Source organism: Schistocerca nitens, chromosome 8 (genome assembly GCF_023898315.1).
Source record: "Schistocerca nitens isolate TAMUIC-IGC-003100 chromosome 8, iqSchNite1.1, whole genome shotgun sequence".
In the NCBI taxonomy this organism is placed as follows: Eukaryota; Metazoa; Arthropoda; class Insecta; order Orthoptera; family Acrididae; genus Schistocerca; species Schistocerca nitens.
The window spans coordinates 214,545,712-214,562,666 of record NC_064621.1 but is presented as its reverse complement, the minus strand read 5'-3'; the positions used below and the strand labels follow the sequence as shown (position 1 = coordinate 214,562,666).

At 39.3% G+C, this 16,955-nt stretch overlaps 1 protein-coding gene across 1 annotated transcript; it reads left to right on the top strand.

Annotated features, from left to right (window-relative positions):
- Window positions 1-1,860: 1,860 nt before the first annotated feature.
- LOC126198766 (alpha-crystallin A chain-like) lies at window positions 1,861-16,009 on the top strand. Its single transcript, XM_049935325.1, has 4 exons — window positions 1,861-1,994; window positions 2,079-2,279; window positions 8,858-9,079; window positions 15,709-16,009. Exons 2-4 carry the CDS (start codon window positions 2,079-2,081, stop codon window positions 15,823-15,825), a joined length of 540 nt encoding a protein of 179 aa, XP_049791282.1. The 5' UTR covers window positions 1,861-1,994; the 3' UTR covers window positions 15,826-16,009.
- Window positions 16,010-16,955: the final 946 nt, after the last annotated feature.

Here is a 16,955-nt window from a genome sequence, read left to right as displayed (position 1 = left end):
AGTGACGCCTTAACGTTGGCCTTTGTGATTGTCTCATTTAAATGTATTTCTTGTCTCGTATCAAAGACTGAAGCACTGTCAAAAACTGGCGCTTCTACTTTATCACTTAGTTAAAATACACCAATCTCGTACAGCAGTTAATAAAATCATGGCATTTAAATTTCTGATCAAAGAGAGAGCCAAATTCGTAAGTGCATGTTGCAATTACAGTGTAGATCGGTAATGCATCACTTCAGATAAAGAAAATAATAAATTTTTACGTTTATACGTAAGTAATACTTTGACAGTTCAGTTGTAATTTCTGTTGTCAGTAAAGATACCCCTAAGCAAACGCAAACGATGTCAACTTTTTATTTGAAGAGACGTCTTCACTGTTTTGCACACTAGATTTTTCGAATTATACCTGTAGTTAATAGCTTTGGCAAGTAAGGTAATTTGTTGACCTCCATTGAATCTTAAATAATGTTTTAAAACGGGCAAATAAGTAAAAAGCACTCATAAAATTAATAGTAAATGATTTATAGGGCAGCTTGTCAAACTTCCAAAACACACTCGAATTTAGGAATTTTATAGCAGAACTGTCACTGTTTTTTCTCGCTAGATTAGAGACACTTCATTATGTTGATGTGTAGATATCTAGAACATCCAATATAAAAGACTTATGAGGGCGCAGAACGAAAAACATTTTCATCCGTGTTTTGACACTTCGTTTCTTGCCAAATTCAGATATGGCGGACACCAGTGATCTCTGGCGGACACTCAACGATATGAACTTTGGCCGGCACGCGATAGAGCCATCTATCGGTAGTTCCGGTAGTTGAGCATCCCTCATTTCGCTAGCTTTAGACGCCTGTATAATTTTGAACCAAAGATCTAAATCAAAACGTAAATAGGTCTGAGACAACAAATGTGTCGGAGTACAACGGACATGCCGTACGTGAATACAGTATCAAACATTAAGACGAAAAATACCAATTTTCCACATAGTGCTATGCGTTCACACTCTGTGTAAAATAACTGCACTTCATATAATTTATTTGGCGCCCATTTGATAGCATTCACTATACGGGGCTTGTTTCTACCACTGCACTGTAAAACACACCAAACATTTCTGGTAGAAAACTCGAAATTATTCAAGGAGCTTCAGATTTCACTTTGTTCACGCAGAGGTTATCTGTTTCCACTGGATAAAACGGTAATACGAAAGAAAGACACTACAAATAATATTCACAAACAAGTACAACTATCGCAAATACATATAATTTTCAGAGGAAACATTTCCACACATCAGTAGGCAAATTTTCAAAGAAGCAGCAGTCTAAGTACAATGGATATTGTGTGTGTGAATACCGGATCAAACATTACGACGACAAAAAAATACCACGTCTCCACATAGTGCTATGCGTTTACGCTCTGTATAAAATAACGGCACTTCATATAATTTATTTGGCGCCCATTTGATAGCATTCACGATATAGGGCTTGTTTTTACTACCGTTACTACACTGTGAAGTACACCGAACATTTCAGGTAGAAAAACCAGCAACTATTCTAGAAGCTTCAGACTTCACTTCATACGCGCATACGTCATTTGATTTCACTGTACAAAACAGCAGTACGAAAAAGACGCTACACATAATTTTTCACAAACAAGTAAAATTGTCGCCAATACACAAAATTTTCACAGGAAACATTTTTCAAACATCAGTAGGCATATTTTCAAAGAAGCAGCAGTGCCTTAGACTGTAAACAAGAATCAGCTGCTACCGATTTTCCAGTTCTGAGTTTTCATTGGTCGCTTGGTCAGAGCTGGGACGACGTGGTGGGGATAGTATCGTTTTCCTTCTCGCTTCGACGGGTCCATTCCAGAGATCTCTCTAATCGAAACGCTCCTGTATATATACGGTGCGCCGGTGTTTCCCGTCACTGAGATTTCGCACTCGCTGGAATTGGTTGTTGAGATTAGCGTCGTCTACACTTTCCGAACCTGTGAGAGTAAGTAAAAGTTTACGTGCAAGTGAGGAGTTAATCAATTTAGCGAAGTCAAAATGTAATTAATTTCTTGTTCTGTGTTTGCAGATGGATTTTTGCCCACTTAGAGCTCTGGTGGAGGAGCACTTGCCGATATCAGATCATGGATCGAGAATTTTTTCCGATGATATGTTTATTCCAAGGAGTATTACTATGCCTTTACGGTCGGGACACCTGCGTTCGTGGCGTCATCAGCCAATTCGTCGTAGCGGAAAATCACACATAAGAAAGTGGAAAGGAGGATTCGAGGTAAAGACTTAATCGGGAAACTTATATTTGTATGTTGATGCAGCGAAATAGGGCTGCGTCTGTTGCTGTTTGAAACTATTGTAACTTTCGCATGTTCGTCTGCCTTTTATACTATATATTCTCAGCTTCAATTTGACAGTCTTGACAGCTTTTAGCGTTGTTTAACGTTGACACGCGTACTGCAACGCGTTCATCTAGTACAACAATAGAACATTTCTCGATGCCAAAACAACCTACGTGTGTTCGGTGGGTACCCGATATCAAAGAATGTAGTACTAAGAAATAAGTATCTGTTGCTGATACAACCCCGTTTCATTACTGTTAAAGAACAGTTAGGTGATTCGTGTTACACTTCGACACACGCTCCAACATAATGTGCCACACCTCCCATAACAAGAATAATCAAGGTGATGCAGTAAAAGTTTAACTGTGTTTCCTATATCTGCCGTTGTGCAACCTGAAAAACAGCAAGGATCATGAACACTTTCGGTTCATCGCCTATCTGAGACTTTGAAATCGTATCATTTTCAGTGGAACTCTCTCTGATCAGAATGTAGAAACCTACCACCCTATGTCAGCAACAGGAAAAACTGTAGTAACGAGCTGTTTGCTCTGCCCTCATACATTACAATGTAGTTCTCAGTGAGGAATCATCTTCCACTACAGTGGTCACTTAACCATGTGATTGTAGGTGACAGGTACCGCTATGGTAGTGTCTAAAAAGAATATGTAAACATTTGCTGCACTGTAGTTGACCAGCATTCACATATCTTCATCAGACTTGCATCTAAGTCTGTTGCTGGGATGTGAGCCATGAGGGGGGGGGGGGGGATGGATAGTGGGCAGGACATTTCTCATTTCAGAGCATGACGAGAAGTAGTTCAAACCCTGGCGGAGAATGTAATTCAGTTGCTCCTGTCCTGGGTGGTACTGAGTTACAAGGGGAATGCTACTCTGTGGCCAGATGGTGTGACTTTAGGACATGATGGGTGACTAGAAAGGTGAAGCACAGGAGATTTGTTTTACTACGAGGTGGGGAGGATAATTACGATCTGTGAAGGCCTCGCTGAGACTCTTGGTATATTTTGGGAAGCGCTGCTCGTCACTGGATGTGACGGTCATGGTGGATAGGTGCTACGGAAGGAGCTTCTCGGTATGGAACAGTTGGCAGCTATTGGAAGTATTGTTGGTGTTTGGTAGATTTGATCTGCAGAGATATACTGGTGTAACCATCTTTGAGATGGAGGTCAACATGTACGAAGGTGGCTTGTTGGGTTGGGTAGGATCAGATAAAGTGAATGGGGGAGAAGGTGTTGAGGTTCTGGAGGAACGTGGGTGGGGTGCCCTCACCCTCGATCCAGATCACGAAGATGTCCTCAATGCCTCTGAACCAGGTGAGGAGTTTAGGATTCTGGTCATTTAGGATGATTCCTCTAGATGGCCCATGAATAGGTTGTCATAGGATGGTGCCATGTGGGTGCCCATAATCGACCACCAGATTTGTTCATAGGTAATGCCTTCAACAGAGAAGTAATCGTGGGTGAGGATATTTGGTTTGGTTATGGTGCCTAGGAAGGAGGTAGTAGGTTTGGAATCCATCAGGTGTTGGGAGATGTAGTATTCAGTAGCAGTAAAGCAATGGGCATTAGGGAGTTAGTGTAAGGGAGATGGCATCAGAAGTGTCGAATGGGGTACCATGTGCTCAAGGAACAGGAACTGTGGAGAGTCAGTGGAAGAAGTGGTTGATATCTTTTATATAGCAGGATAGGTTGTGGGTAGTAGGCTGAAGGTGTTGGTCCACGAGAGCTGAGATTCTCTCAATGGGGGTATAGTAACTGGCCACAATGGGGCATTTGGGGTGGTTGGGTTTATGGACTTCAGGAAGCACATAGAAGCTAGGTGTGTGGGGTGTATTAGGGGTGAGAAGAGACTATGGGGAGAGGTTCTAAGATGGGCCTAATGATTTGAGAAGAGACTGGAGATCCTGCTGGATTTCTAGAATGGGTCAATGTGGCAGGGTTTGTAGGTGGACGTATCTGACAGCTGGCGAAGTCTTTGTACCAGGTAATCATTGTGGTTCAAAGCGACAGTGGTGGAGCCTTGCCTCACCATCATTCCCCAAATAACTCAAAATGCAAACTAACCTTAGATCCGCTGAAAGAACCTCAGTACATCACATAACAACTGATCCTGACCTTATAATCCTAACTGCTGACAAAGGCTCCACCACTATTTTTTTGAACCGCAAACATTACCTGGCAGAAGGACTCCGCCAGCGGTCTGATACATCCACCTACAAACCCTGCCATTGTGACCCCATTCCAGAAATCCAGCAGGATATCCAGTGTCTCCTCAAATCCTCAGGTCCATCCCAGAACCTCTCTCTGGAATCCATCTCTCCCCTCACCCCTACCACTCCCTGCACTTGTATCTTCTACATGCTTCCTAAAGCCCATAAACCCAACCACTCAGGACATCCCATTGTGGCTGGTTGCTGTGTCCCCACTGAGAGAATGTCTGCTCTTGTAGACCAACAGCCTATAACCCGCAACCCATCCTCCTATATAAAAGAAACCAACCATTTCCTCCACTGACTGTCAACGTTCCTGCTGCCTAACCACACGGTGCCACCTTCCTTCAACTAACATACCTGATGAACATGGCCTTACCTTTTACAATGCCCAATGGATCCCAAACTGCCAGCCTCCTTCCTAGTCGCCACCACCAACCATATCCTCACCCATAATTATTCCTCCTTTGAAGGCATTACGTACAAACAAATCCGGGATACAGCTACCCGCATGGCATCATCCTGTGCCAACCTATTCGTGGGCCATTGAGAGGAATGCTTCCTAAACACCCAGATTCCTAAACCCCTCACCTGGTGCAGATTCATTGATGACATCTTTACGATCTGGATCTAGAGTGAGGACACACTACCCACGTTCCAGTGAACCTCCCCACCTTCTCCGCCATTCACTTCACCTGGTCCTACTCAACCCAACGAGCCACCTTCCTAGATGCTGACCTCCACCTCAAAGGTGCTACATCAGTACCTCTATTCATATCAAAGCTACCAGCAATACCTCCACTTCGACATCTTCCACGTGCCCCATACTAAATTCCATACAGCCTCTCCACCTGTGGCCGTCACCTCCGCAGTGATGAGCGGTCCCTCTTGAAATACATTGCGGGTCACACTGAGGCCTTTACAGTCCATAAATTCCCTTCCAACCTTGTACAAAAACAAATATCTCATGCCTTATCTTTTCAGTCAGCCACCACCTCCCAAAGCCCCACTGTCCGGACAAAAGTTGTGGTGGTGGTGTCTTGGGGCTTATGGGCGCTCAACATCGAGGTCATCAGCGCCCTGACACACATTAAAAGGAACGAATGTGGACAGACCTAAGAAAACTAAAGCACACACTCAAAGAAAGCAGGAAAAGAAGGAAAATGCTACATAAGAAAGTAAAACCTAAGGAAAGGGGAAACATAGCTACAAGAATGTCACAGGAAATTGTTATTGGCTGGCCACTTACATAAAATATGGGCGAGCTTGTCACACAGTGAGCAAATTAAAATCCTCTCCCTAAAATCTTTGTGAAGATTCCCTTTGTAACACAGTATCACCCAGAACTGGAGCAACTGAATTACATTCTCCGCCAGGGTTTCGACTACATTTCTTCATGTCCGAGCCTACACAATATCCTCGTCCATCACTACAAAACACCTGCTCCCAACCCCTTGCCTCATGGCTCATATCCCTGCAATAGACCTAAATGCAAGACCTGTCCCATACATCCTCCCACCACCACCTACTCCAGTCCGGTCACAAACATCAACTATCCCATCAAAGGCAAAGTTACCTGTAAAACCAGTCATGTGATGTACAAGCTAAGCGGCAACCACTGTACTGCATTCTATGTAGGCATGACAACCAACAAGCTGTCTGTGCGCAAGAATGGCAACCGACAAACTGTGGCCACGAAACAACTGGACTGCCCTGTTGCTGAGCATGCCACCCAACATGACATTCTTCATTTCAATAACTGCTTCACAGCCTGTGACATACGGAGCCTTTCCACATCCAGCTTTTCTGAATTGTGCAGGTTGGAACTGTCTGCGCAAAAAATTCCTACATTTCCCTGTTCCTGTTCCAACAGTACACAGCACTCTATTCCACCAACCCACCCAGTCTTTTTACTTCTGTCCTTTTCCGCTACCTCCCCCCCCCCCCCCCCGCCCTCTGTCTAACCTCCCAACCGCATCTAGCTACCCTACCCTCTCTCCACTGTGTCCCTGCATGCTCCCCAGCAGCACTTTACCATCCCCCACCCCTAACCTAGTACCCCTCCCCATCCCAGCCTCCTACTCACCCTCACCCAGTTGCCTCTCCAATCATTTGTTGTTGCTGCTGCTGTTGCTTGTAGTCTGACTTCAGCTGCCAGAGACTGTCGTCATGTGTGTGTGACCCCAGCACTTTGTGTTCACTGCGCTCAACCTTTGATGGTTCGCCATTTCCTGACAGAATGCCCTTTTTTAACCACTTACGTTCTCTTTAAGTTTGCCCCTCCCTCCTCGGTTTTGACGTTGGCGCATATGTACGCCCTAAAACAAAACAAATCGAAACAATGTGCGCGCATGCACGAACCCATCATCTATTTTTGACAAAGGCTTTGTTGGCCAAGAACATAATTTATGGTGAGTAGCAACTATTCTTTTCTTCTCTCTCTCTCTCTCTCTCTCTCCCTCTCTCTCTCTCTCTCTGTCTCCTCTTTTTTAATCCATGGGATTGCAGGACTGTCAAACTGAATGCAGTTTTCTTTTTTTTTTCGTACCAAAAATACCATTACCATCCACAGTTATGCACACACACACACACACAAACACAAGTATCATTTATTGGAGCCATTCTCAAGTGATGATCTTTCACAACTGATTTTTATTTTCCAAAAATTTTCTGTCATACTAACCTAGTCCTGGCAGTTACTAACATAACAAAGTCAAAATCAACCAAATCTGTCAGGTCTTTCTTAACGGATGATATTTCGTACATATGGCAGTTTATGTTAATTTCCGACTTTTCTGTTGGGTTTTCCAAAACTTTTTGTTTATACGAACCTAGTCATCAGAATAACAAACACAGCAAAAAAGAAAAAAATCAACCAAATTGGTCAAGATGTTCTCAGGTGGTGATCTTGCATACATGTGGCAGTTAAATTTTATTTATAATGGCATCAGTTTTTGAGGGTTCATTATGGTCAAATAGTCATGGTTCACACGCTCTTACAGAACCTAGTAGATTACATTAAATAGCTAAACATTATGTTTATTATCAGTTGAGTTTGTGAATGAGAACAGCTCAGTGAAGTATCTGAAGTGGAACAGTTCTCACCATATCTCTCATTGTTATTGTATCTACATAATGTAGTACCATCTGAATAGCGGAAAGTGTTAGTTTTAAATTATTTTTTGATGTGTGTGCATGTGCCAACTACAGTTCGTTGTTCATCTGCTAGAGCTGTGTATTGAGATTCATACTTCACTCATCCCTACTTCATCCAGCTCCTTCACTAGGAATACATAAAGGTTACCTTGTGAACATCTGAGTATCCAATTACTGAGTGCTTGCTATGTAATGTGGGCCACTTGGAACCTCTCACCTTTCTAAAGTAGCTGCATGTTTTAAATATTTTATGATTTTTATGAATCATTCCTAAGATTTTTTAAAATATCATGTTTGCTTTTAGGTATAACTGTTTTATTGCAGTACTGTAGTTTCATCTTTTGTGCCATTTTTAAGGGTAAGGATTATATCTTTCTGCATAAAATAGGGTAATAATAACAGTACTGTACAGCTGTGTTGCTTGTGGTGGTAATAATGTCTGTTATTGTTGTTGTTTGTAGCATGAGTAGTTTTGTTATTTGCATGCAGGTTGAAGTCTGTCATCGTGATCATGTAAATAAAAAACATTCTCTTGTCATTGATAACAAACAGCGACACTATTACTCTCAAGAATGATACTTGTTATAATAACATTATTTTAACCTGTTCCTATGATATAATATAACCACACATATTATGCTTCAAAATAACAACTTTTGGGTTGAAACTGCAATTGTGCAATAAAACAGTTAACGCTGAAAATAAATGTGATGTTATTTTTGAAATGTATAAAAGCTGTGGACCTGTATTACAAGAAGTAAATGGACATTCCTAAACTGATACAGAGTATAACTTACTGTCATTAGCAAGCTAGTTTGTAGCCATCCCACGCTTACTTTCCATATTAAAGCTATTCTTTTGTCAATGTGGGGGCGTGTTGTATGTCCCATCAAAGGTAAAATATCTACATGGAAGAGTGATTTCTGTATTTCTTGAACACTTTCTTCTATGAAAAAATATCAGTAACTGAATTCGGCCAAGTAATGCAAATTTGACTGACAGTCTGCAGTTAAATAATAATATGAGGAGGAAAAAAAATTAAGTTGTTTGCAGATGTAAACCCTCCATACAAAACAAAATACTGTATGCAATTTTTGTTAGGATTTTATGTTGACGGTTGTTTCTTTTGTAGGTAAATCTTGATGTCCAGCATTTCAAACCTGATGAAGTATCAGTGAAGATTAGAGATGATTTCATTGTAATTGAGGGTAATCATGAGGAACGTCAAGACCAACATGGTTTCATATCAAGACAGTTTACCCGTCGTTATAAATTGCCTGAAAATACTGACATAGATGCTGTAACATCAAAGTTATCATCAGATGGTGTTCTCACCATTAAAGCACCCAAAAAGGTATGTATGAACCTCAGTGTACATTCTTTTGACATAAAATTCATAGGGCAAGCATTGTGATTAAAGCAAAATTGATTTTTTATTTCACTTCTAATTTATCGATCATCTGTTTACAAGTGGAGTTCGTGGTTAAATTTTGCACAGATATCTGCTTTAGGTCCTCAGAACAGTGCTATGAAATTGGACAGACATTGTTACCTTTTCTGCCAGTTGCTAAACTAGGAGTGCCTGGGGAGACAGAAGCACACAATGAAGTTGTTGAGACTTCCTTCATTGATAGTGAACAAGATAAGGGTTCTTGGAGACAAGTTATATTGTTAGTTACACAGTCCCTCTTACAACTGTTGTGGTGTAGATACCCTCTTGTTCAAAAATTTGGTGTCATTTTCAAAATTTTGCAGGTGTTGAAATGCAAGAAAGGCAATGTTTAGAAGTGTCTGTAGCAGCGATGGTGCAGGGATGGGACAACCTCAATCAAGACAGAGATGACAGAAAGGGTGGCATTTGCGTTGAGGAGGAATGCACACTAAAAAGTGGTAGTGGTAGTATTAGAGCAAGTGGCAGTGATGTAACTGTTCCTGAAACTGAACCTATTGTAATGGCTATATCAACAGAGAATGAGAAGCTTTTAGCTTTATATATCAATCTGTGGAGGGGAGAAAAGTGCTTCATTAGTTTAGAGGTAGAAGAATCTGTTGGCCACAAAAAGTGAGTCGACATGAAAGGAGCACTATTGACAAAACGTTCGACTTAGACGGGCACAAGTTAGAAAATAGTTGTTCAGTCATAGAAAATCTTTTAGACCGAAACAGTGTAACAGAAAAGCAGTATTGGATCGAAGTTCTGTATCACATAATCAAAGTGAGTCTTTTCTCATGGAAAGAGGTTTAGCTTTGAGTGACGATTGTGACTTTGAAATCGTCAATGTGGCAATTTTTTGGGTGTCTCATAGAGTTTTTGGCAAAGTTCTGTCCAGTTGTGAAAGAGAATTTAAGTACAATTGAAATGTCTCAAGGAGGAAACCACATGGTTCATTACCTGTCACAAAATGTTCAGAACAAATCAGTTGAAATAGCTGGATACTTTATTTGCTAAATTAAGCATGAGGAGAGCAAAATGCGTTTATACTGCACTACATTGCCCACAGTGAAAAGTGATCTGACCTTGCTTGGTGGTGAATCCTGCATCACTATGCATGCAGCAGTCAACACATTAAATCTTCATGGTATCCACGCTGTGGAAAGGAGCGTGGATTTCTTTCAAAAATGTATAGCTTTCTTCATTCTAGTCTCAAAAGATTGAAACATTTGAAAGAAAATATCCATGGACTATCGGAAATGAGATAGTCTGCGTGGATACCTGATATGGGTTCATGTGATAAGCATTTTCCAGGATTACGAAGGGCGATTGAATGTACTTTCAATTTTAATTTGGTTACAGAGCTATGTATAGATCCGAAGGGCATTCAGAAGTATTTGAAATTATTTCAGAGTGTGTCATTGTCTTAAGTGTGGTACAAAGTACTGACTTCGCTAAACGTATGTGTCATTGTGTTTCCAGCAGGGGAAGCCACAATAGATGTTGAGAAGTGCCAGTATTAGGAGCCGAGTGCAATAATTAAATGAACTGAGAAATAGTTGGGATAATATTTATGCAGAAAGTTGCAAGGTGGCATAAAATTTTGTAATAACTCCTGACTTGATTGTAACAAACATGCTACAGAAACACAAAAGGGTAAAAGAAAATGCTTTGCAGATGAAACACCAGAAGAAGATTTAAACCTCAGCTCAGAGGAAAATTTTAAACTAAATGTTATCAATGTTGTTCTAGATATAGTTGCAGGAAACATAATTACAAAGTATGCTGATATGGGTAACATGATGGACACAATTGATTCCTTATGGAACTACATAATCCTAGATGATTCTATGCTATCACAGCACATAGAGAACATGGCATCTTTGTGCAGTGTTTACACTGGATCAGATGTACTTTCCGTTCCAATTGAACCATAGTGAGGAAGTCCTCCAGGATGTAGCACATGTCAGAAGAACAAGAATATACAGTAAATATTTGAAATAGGAGCAAATATGCTAATGTACCTTCCACACACCCTAAGTGGAATGATCGTCACAGATGTGAAAAGAGTCAAAGTTTTTAAACATATTTTCATTTATGAGGTAATAAACACCGAATAGAAGAGTCATTTTACAACACTTATTTACAGTCTTTGGATTACTGCACTGAATTTGTACAGGAAGTTAGATTGTGCTATTATCACATTGTTTTTTATATTATTAGTAAAATGTGTGCGCAAGTGTGCACGCCCCCTCACCACTCACCCCACCCCCGCCTGCGTGCCCACCACACACACACACACACACACACACACACACACACACACACACACACACACCAGTTGTTTCTACTAAGAAATTCATCAGTGGAGTAGACCGATTTGACCACAAATAAACACTTTAGGCTCCTCTTAAACTGAACTTTATCACTACTGGCAAATTATTGAAAATGTGTGTTCTTGAATAATGTACACTTTTCTGGACCATTTAAGTGACATTAAATCTTTGTGAATGTTACGTGTCGTATTGTTACGTGTAGTATTGATCTCATCAACTGAGCTATTGGTTTGGAAAAGAGGTATATTTTTAACAATGTAGAGGGTGAAGGTTTTTTTTACAAACATTCGATATTTGAACCATGAGTGACCCGGCAGACATCAATACGGTAATCGAACTCTTGCCATACCTGTTCCAGTATCACATTGTCGCGATTGTGGCAGTCTCTTCCCATATTCTCTCCCGGAGCTCTGCTACATCACATGGTAGAGGCAGTATATACACCAGATCTTTAATGTGTCACACGGAGTAAGATCTGGTGATCAGGGAGGCCATTTCATGAAACAGCTGTTCCCTTCTGTAGCATGTCGATCCATCAATGCGGCAGCTCCGTGTTCGGGTACTTCGCGATGAAAATGGGGTGGAGTACCATCCTGCTGGAAGATGAATGGAGAGTCTGATTGCATTTGAGGCATCAGCCATTGCTGCAACATGTCCAAGTACGAATATCCAGTGACAGTGCTCTCTGCGAAGAAGAATGGCCCTTACAGTTTTCGACATGACAAGGCACTTCACTTTCCCATTAGTGTGAAAACTGGCTTCATCGCTAAAAATTAAACGATCAACAATGCCATCCTCATCCTCATTCAGTTGTTGCAACTGCGAACAAAACTCAAAATGCTTGTCTTTGTCATTGTCATTGAGCTTCTGCACTAGCTCCAATTTGAATGGTTTCATAAACAGCTTCTGTTGCAGGGCTTTCCACGCTGTCATTGGAGCCATTTCGATTTCACGGGATACACGCTCCACATTCACTTCACTCACACTGAGACATCAGCTTCTCTTTGCTGGGCACAAGCAACCTGTCGTAATAAATTTGTTGTGCCAGTGGTAAATGGCCTTCCTTGTTGGTGGCTTCGTACCGTACTTGGTTCTAAACATCCATTGCACAACTGTAGCACACTTTTTTTTTTTTTTTTTTTTTCAAACTCCAATGCACAGAAAGCTCACTCTGCTCCTGAACTCCCCATGTTTGCAACTAGCACTGACTATCAGCAAATTACCAAACTATGCTGTGGCGGTATAGATGGAAAAAAAAACTTTCAGGGTTTCTCTTCAAAATGACATGTGTATGATATCTGTACAATGTTTGGTGCTTGTGCAATGAATAATTGAAAGTGTTCCTGTACATTGGGAAGCAGTAGTAATATTCCTAGTTCCCTAAACAGGCCTGTGCCGGATGTTCATAGGCAGGGTGTGAAAGAAGAGATTTTGTAGTTAAAAAGATTCACACAGTTAGCTTTGGGTCTGGCTTGTTTAGCCACTTCCCTCTATGTGCTCTCTCAATGCTCTTCATAAGTGCAGTTTTAATAATGTATTTCCAGATGTAATGGTAGCCTTATGGTTTCTGCTTTTTGCCTGTTACTGTTGTATGAGCACAGCGGTCACGAGGCATTCTTTGACAACTACTATGGGGCAAGAGCAGCTTGTTGAATTATCTGTGGTCACAATAGTCAGACTGGGGCTGCTCATTAGATTACATTGGAATAAAAAAAACACATTTGAAGAAGCTAGAAAGAAAGTATAGATTTGTAAAGTATAGAATTTATGTAAAGTGCGAGCATTAAAAAATTTTTTTTTAAAAAGGTGTCATTTGATTATTTTGCGGATTAAAATTTTTCAGCCTTTATCAAAACATCAAATGTTAAAAAGTAAAAAAAAAGATGGGAAGGGGCCTAAGAACGCTTACCTGGGGCCTGAAAATCCAGTGCCGGCCCTCCTTGCTGTCTGGACTACAATTGAGTTCTCTTGGAATCAAGGCAACTTGTACACATGACAACACCTGAATAGTAGATCATCCATCAACATATTGTTTGCTAAAGGAAACTGTCAACTCTTCCAAGGAACTTCAAAACATACCATGAATTAGTTACAGTATGAGAACCTCAGAAATAATTAATGTCTCATTAACATCTCATGGTTAGGGTTCACAGTTGTGTAGAATTTTTTGAAAGACATTGTGTTCGACATTGACTGTAGAAAATTATTTATATCACTTCACTACTACAATTTTGGCCTTTGGGCCTTTATTCAGTGGTACTGCAAATGCTAGGAAATATACAAAACATAAAGCTCAGTGCCTCTATATATATATATATATATATATATAGAGTCACACAAACACACCGTTACTTAAATTTTCTTCAGCACATGTCAGACTTTTAAAATACTGAGACATGTATACATGTCATTGTCAAAGTTGAGCAGTAACATCAAATATGCGAAGCTCTGTACATTGTGAAATGATGTAAATTATGTAACCTTTTGCCAGTGTTACCATACTTAACACAAATCACTATAAATTGATATTCTAAGACACTATTTACATGTGAACAGAGGCCATTGGTGTAATAATAAATTCTTCAGTCATATTTTCTGTGCTTATCAGAGATGGCATATTACAGAGATAACACTTGTAAGCTTAATATCAATGTCAATTTTACATCTCTTGACAATATACAGTTTCTGTGTGATAATACAGTTATAAGATACAATGGGGACAGGATATGAAAATTTATTTATAACAGAGGGCTGTGAATATACATACTTGTTTAATGATCAAATTGATTTAAGAAATAGAAGATTTTTACGTGACTTCCAGTCCTTTTATGTGCAAATGATAAAAGTAACATTGCATAAGGGCAGATGACCTTTTCCTATTTGATGTAGGTATACTGGCCTAACATTTTGTAGATATGAGTATGTACCTTTATTTTACAATATGTTTGGTGCTTAGGATGTATTTATTAAATAACATCAGAGACTGATATGTGCTACCACTTTTATTTTCATCTGTATCTTATTTTTAGAATTTCTTATCTTACGTGATATATTAGCTCTTCATAAATTCTGTGTATCAAGTTTTATAAGTGTTCCTAAAGTTTTCTCCTGCATTGCAATTTGTATACACTGTAACGAGGAATAATCAAGTGCTCTTGGATACATTTTATTTCTGTAATTTCATTTTATCTTTGGACCGGATCTTGTCTGATCTATTTTAGTAGTGCATCATAATATGGTTCAATAACTTCTTACATTGTTGTTACTAATATTTGAAGTACATTGGTTTTGTATTATTACATGTACATGTGTTCTTATGTAATTACATTATTTTTCTGATGTTAGAGATCAGTAAAAAGACATACCCTGTTTTTATGAGGGTGACATTTTGTTACGTGTTTTCTCAATATGTTGTCCCGAACTCCAGGCTGTTTTCACAGGCAAGCATTTTGTGCCTTCTGTACTTTTCCACCCATTATGTTTAAGATTACTATTCCTAGGTTCTGCATGAGCACCCAAGTCACTGTGAGACCTTTGCAACTTACGACTATATCATCACATAGAAAGCTTTATACTGTCAAGAGATGTAAAAGGATGTTACGATATGAAGCTTATAGTTGTTATCACTGGAATGTACTATTTATGATAAGTGCACAGCAAGATATTACTTGTGAATGTATTTAGATGCCAGCAGCCTCGGTTTACATCTAAACAGTGTGTTAGGACATTGGTTTATAATGTTTGTGTTAAGGATGTTCACATTGGCAACTGTTCATGTAATTTACATCATTGCGCAATGGCCAGAACATTTCCCTTATTTGGTGTTACTATATTCCTACAGTGAAAAGACTTAGCTTTGATGATGACGTGCACACAGGTCTGAGGATTTTAAAAGTCTGACATGTACTGAAGCAGAATGTGATACTGTTTTCACATTTTTTTTAAAAACATACTACTGTCTGATGGCCTGTTTTGTACGACTCCTCATTTTTTTAAACATACTACTGTCTGATGGCTTGTTTGTGCAACTCCATATAAAAGCCCTGTGCTTCATGTTTAGGGCATCTTTTAGCTTCTGCAGTACTATTTGATAATAGTCCAAATTCCAAAATTGCAATAGTGAAGTGAAATAAATAATTTTATGCAGTAAATGGCAAATGTGAAGTGCTAAAAAAAATCTCTGAAATAATGTTGCTGCTTATTGGTTTGTTACAGGCACCCTTAAAAGACTCAACTGAGCGTGTAGTGCCTATTGTCCAGACAAATAAACCAGCTATTGCAAAAGCAGGACATGAGAATCCAGATGATAAGCAGGAGAAAATGGAAGCATAAATAATGAACTTTATGTGAAGTATTACTCCATTTGAAAGATTCCATTTTCTGGAATAAAAAGACTGATTGTGCATTCCATTATTTACCTTTTTTATGTATTTCTTCTACTGCAACTGTAAGACTGGCTTCACCAGATTTGAGTAATGTACTTTTCTAAGAACATTTTATGAATAAAGCACAGAGAATTAAAGAGAGTGTTATTTTTTATTTTCCCTGTTACACTTATTGGGCATATTAAAAGCAGGAAGAGAGAACTTCAAAACTGAAAACTATTTATGACATTTTACTTATAACAAAATTATTTAAGAAGAAATTTTCAGCAACTCACCTTAAATAATTTACACACAAATATTTCTGAGTGGAATTACACACAAATGAAACATTTCTGTACTATCAAATATCTTCAGTTGTATCAGTACAGGACATTACTTAAGAGTACAAAGTAGGTAGGAAATAACAGGAAGAGTTCGTAAAATTTTCTTTGCTTTAATGTGACACTGAACTGAACTGTCCGAAGAGAGCAATTTCCAAAATGAATCTTATGTGAAAATAAACATTTTCTCTACTTAGAAATACTACTTTTTGGCAATTCTAAATGTGAATGTTGTTTTCTATCCAACTACTAATGTTTTCCGGACTGATATTATTTTTTTAATTTTTTATGAGCTACAAATTTTTTTAGCGTAAATAATCTAAAAAGTCCTATATGCGTAGGTCTTATGCATGTAATGCATTGTCCCGTCACGATAAAAACTAGAGCCATAAGAAAAATTAATCTATTATCCTTACCTATTATAAACTCATAAGTAAAACTTAACAAGTGGTGAAACTGGGTTGAAATTGAACACCTGAGGAACCTGGGGTGAAGTTCTTTTGTGAACAAACATTTGTAAATGCAGCAAGAATGTGACCTAACAAACACAGCAACTCTGTGACACAGTGAATGCAGCAACAATTATGTATAACAGTCTAGTATTGGTATGAAGAAGTGATTGCAGTGTCTGTATGTTAACTTATGAATTAGACCTGGAGGCCACAAATGTTGAGGGGAAAGTTCTTGTAGAGTGTAAGTACTATAGGATTAAAGGAAACCACTCACCGAAAAGCATCAGGGTTCTTGATAGGCACCC